At 41.9% G+C, this 4,473-nt stretch overlaps 1 protein-coding gene across 1 annotated transcript; it reads left to right on the top strand.

The window, feature by feature from the left end:
* The first annotated feature begins 2,969 nt into the window (after window positions 1–2,969).
* LOC148353949 (uncharacterized) lies at window positions 2,970–4,473 on the top strand. Its single transcript, XM_088351816.1, has one exon. The coding sequence runs from the start codon at window positions 3,099–3,101 to the stop codon at window positions 3,891–3,893; it is 795 nt and encodes a 264-aa protein (XP_088207942.1). The 5' UTR covers window positions 2,970–3,098; the 3' UTR covers window positions 3,894–4,473.

Genomic DNA, 4,473 nt, shown 5'->3' on the forward strand with positions numbered 1-4,473 from the left:
CTAAAAAAAATACACTCTCAAAGGGCTAAATTACAATTGTGTTTCGGAGCATATAAACCACATGTACATACACACGCACGCAAATTGGAATAAATAAATAATTTGGATTAGAAAGATTAAAGAAAATATTACAAAATTACTGGATTGTTCACACCAGAGTTTGTCTCAATTGCTAAGCAGTTGTCTGTCCTTTGGGCATTCTGCGTAGGAAAGTGGTTATACTTGAGAAAGGCAGTACATGTGGGATGGATACTTTAGAGGGCGACACTTCCATATAATTCAACACGATGTTAGGACAGCAAAGTTTGATGGCGAATGCAGAAGAGTAGCGTCAAAAGTGTTGTCACAATTAAGGACCGAAGAAATCGGGGTTTTGAATAAAAGTGTTAATAATAAGCGCTAATAAGGTTAACCAATACAAAAGCAGCATAAACCAAATTGCCAGAGAAAAGGGGTGAATCTGCTTTGTGCCCCAGCCCACTTCAATCTCATGATCTCCCCAGTGCACTGGACTGAGAATTAGATATTTTTGTGGTGGTGGTGGTGGGCACCCAAATGGCTAGCAACGGCCCTGGGTATGTACTAAAGTGATGAATGGCAACTGCCGTTAAGCCCCAGGAAGAACAACTATTGAGGGGTCTGAATCACGAATAGGTACAGAAGACAAGATACGACACGCCCCTTTAAAAGCGTGTCCAGTATGAGCCTAAGCTAGTCGGGTCAAACTATCCGACTCTTCCAATACGTGTGTACGGAGCGAAAATTTCAAAAGGAAAATGTCATCAAAACTAGATTTTTAACTTTGTATTTTTTGGCGAGTGGCTTCATATGGCTATGGTTGTATTTATATATAATTTTATCTATATATATATGTATATATATATATATATGTATGTGTAACCGCGGTGTACGTGTCCCACCAAAGATCCACATTCACGCTGGACTGGATGAGGAGGTTTTTATTATTACAGTTTCTGCAAATGGATGAGTCACAACATTAGCTTTACTGCTGGCTTTGATCTCTCTGATCTCATTGCAGGTCTCTCTGGTAAGACTGCCAACAAAGCATATCAAAGAGCTTTCTTTTCACTTTACATAAAATACATTTAAGAATATCACAATACATTTTTACATCTTTACATTTTAACAAGATACTTTTAACAAGAGATCGTATAGTGGATTTTTAACGTTTACAATGGATTCAACATATTTTTCTATCGTCTGAATTTTAACCAACATCATCCTTTTTTAATGTATATGAGAAAATAGAAATAAAAACAATAATGAGTATAAAAACGGGTACAAGTTACCTGCAAATGGATGAGTCACAACATTAGCTTTTCTGCTGGCTTTGATCTCTTTGATCTCTACAAGGGGAATTCATATTTTAGTAAAACAGAAACAAAACGAAAATAAACCTTAACAGCTTGACAATATCAATCACATTACTGTGCATGTTGAGAGATTTGTCAGCTGGGGTTATAATGTTTAAAATTAACTTCTTTCGTGGAGCACCAAAAGATGTGTCTTACCATTGCAGTTCTCTCAGGTAAGACTGCCAACAAACCCCGCCTCCCGGTCACATGTCAGAAGCCAAAACCAACCTCCACCCCATACCAGCAGGTGGCACTGTTGGACTCATCCTTGCAGGACACTTACCAAAAACTATACACATATTTTAGCAGGAATTTAAATAAAACAAAAGTTATTATTACACCCGTTACATATACACACAGTAAAGGAAATAAGTATTTGAACACGCTGCTATTTTGCTATTTCTCTCACTTAGAAATCATGGAGTGGTCTGAAATTATCATCATAGGTGCATGTCCACTGTGAGAGAGATAAACTAAAAAGAAAAATCCAGAAATCACAATGCATGATTTTTTTTTAACAATTTGTTTTGTGTTACAGCTGCAAATAAGTATTTGAACACCTGTGTATCATCTAGAATTTCCCTGCTTAAACCAGCACATGTCAGAGCCCGTCTTAAGTTTTCATATGACCATTTTGATGATACAGAACAGTCATGGGAGAAGGTTTTGTGGTCAGATGAGACCGAGATAAAACTTTTTGGTCATAATTCCACTACGCGTGTTTGGAGGAAGAAGAATGAAGAGTACAATCTGTGAAGCATGGGGTTGCTTTAGGGGTGTTTTTCTTCACATGGGACAGGACGAGTCTACTGCATTAAAGAGAGGATGACTGGGGCCGTGTGGTGCGATAAATTGGGGAACAACCTCCTTCCCTCAGTCAGAGCATTGAATATGGGTCGTGGCTGGGTCTTCCAACACGACAACAACCCAAAGCACACAGCCAGGAAAACCAAGCAGTAGCTCCGTAAGAAGCATATCAACCAGGACATATCCTGGTGGCAGAGCAATAGCTGGGAAGTCTCCCTGCCAACCCCAGTGATGCCCTGGGTGTTTGGGTGTTGCTTGAAGGCCCCCAGCTCCTATAATTCCTCGCAGCCTTTTTCTGCCTCTTCTGACAGATCTAGTTGCCAGATCCTGTGCATCGAAACGGTTACACAATTAAAAGTCTTAAAAGATCCTGATTTTGAATTGGGCATTGATAGGGTTGTAGAGGCACCATCTCCTGTGGTGTTTCTTGGACAAGTACAGCCTGGTAGCGCTCATTCCTCTTCAGGCCAACATACGTTTCCACCCTGTTTCTGGCTGGGCACCTTTTGCGTGATAGGCGAATGTGCTAACCACCCCACTAAGGAAACATTGTATGATTGTTTAAGTAAATTGCGTTTTAATTTGCATTCTTTTTAATCGCCTTTTTCCGTTTTGATATAGTTTTATATAATCATCAGTCGAAACAGCACGGGTTGGCGTTGACAAAAACGTTATCTGCATGAAAATCAGTTGTAAATCGTGCAAGTTGTGAATTATTTTAAATATGCTTATATTGCCTTATTGGGGACGTTGACCCGACCAATGTGGCCGCCACGTAGATACGCTCGTTAAACGCTTGCTACAAGCGCGCTGACGTCTCTGGTCTAGTGTTCTGAACAGATCTGTGAACTCGGAAGTAGTTGTTTTTCATTTGTGAGCCCTTGCCTCTTGCCTGTCGTTCGTGAGTCAGCGAAAATGAAGTCACGGGAGTTCACTTTCTTTTGGTTTGTGTTTATGTCGTCGCTGTTTTGTTTGGCCGTTGCCGAAGTCAAGTACACCGCCTTGAGCGGGACGCTACTCTTGCGCCCTCGGCTCGTCGAACCCATCCGGAGCTTGGAGTGGAAGCGGGACCTGGACCTCATCGCCGATTGGGACGGAACAGACATCACTTACTACAACGACCGAGCCAAACTGAACGTGAACGACGGCACATTAACGATCGTGCGCATTGTTGCAACGGACGAAGGCCTGTACAGATTGTGGTTGAACGACGTCAGACTGGACGATAACTTTGCGGTCAAGATCATTCGATTTGTGCCCAAACCCGAAATATACCCCATCCCGTTGGCGTGTACCGAAAAGTTTCACAATTGCACGCTGTACTGCGACGGAAACACCGACGGTGCAGGGCCGGTTCAAATCTTTTGGAAAACCGAATCCGGTGAGGAAACGCTTGGGGAACGCAAAATGAGCATTGACTACACGTACGCCGCGAACAAGCGCTTCTCGTGCATCATGGAGAACCCATTGGGCCGGTATGAAAGCAACCCCTTCAGCAACCCCTTCAGCAACATATATTATAGATCTGGGGCGATCTTGGAACCACGCGGGATTGCAGGCGTAGTCGTTGGCGCTTTGGCCTTCGCCGTTGCCGTAGCAGCGCTGGTCTACTGTAAGAAAAAGCAAGGCAAGGGGGTCACCAACAAATCCAACGGAGTTTCTCCTGGAACCACATTGGAGGAAATGCATCACCTGCACACACCACCTTGACCCGCAAAGAGACTGGCGACACCAAGACTGTGACTTACTCTGGGCGGCAGTTGCCTAGAGACTGATTTTCACAATTTGCTTGGCATCCCTTACAGATTTTTTTTAAAAACTACTTGCGTCCAAACTCAGTTTGGCGTTTTGATGAATGTTTACGGTCAAAATGAAGACTTTGTCAAAACGAAGACTTCTCACCCCAGGAGTTGAGATGGGGCCTAAAAAATCCAACCCGACACAGGCCCGCTGGTATCAAAGCACGACCAATTAGCTTGATTTGCTGGGCTAAGCCCAAAGCAAATCAGAAATTTACCATTTTATTTTTGAGGACGAGAAGTGATTTATGATAACATTTTAAAGATAAATACTTAAAATGCAATAATAGTCATGAAGAGAATTCATTACTACTTAATAAGGAAGGATTTTTAGATGACTTCAATCGTAAAAAGGTTATTATAAACAAAAACTGATACAATGATGACTATATACACTGTGACACATTTCATTATTCCAACAGGTTCTTTCCAAAGATGTTTTGTTCAACGACAAAATAATGAAAAAGTTCCAATAAATCGTCTTTCCACCA

The sequence above is a fragment of the Urocampus carinirostris genome, chromosome 13, assembly GCF_059441175.1.
Source record: "Urocampus carinirostris isolate Australia breed hairy pipefish chromosome 13, RoL_Ucar_1.0, whole genome shotgun sequence".
Taxonomy (NCBI): Eukaryota; Metazoa; Chordata; class Actinopteri; order Syngnathiformes; family Syngnathidae; genus Urocampus; species Urocampus carinirostris.

Bases quoted from the DNA above. Each gene is read 5' to 3' on its own strand.
- LOC148353949 (XM_088351816.1), top strand. From the start codon at position 3,099: ATGAAGTCACGGGAGTTCACTTTCTTTTGGTTTGTGTTTATGTCGTCG.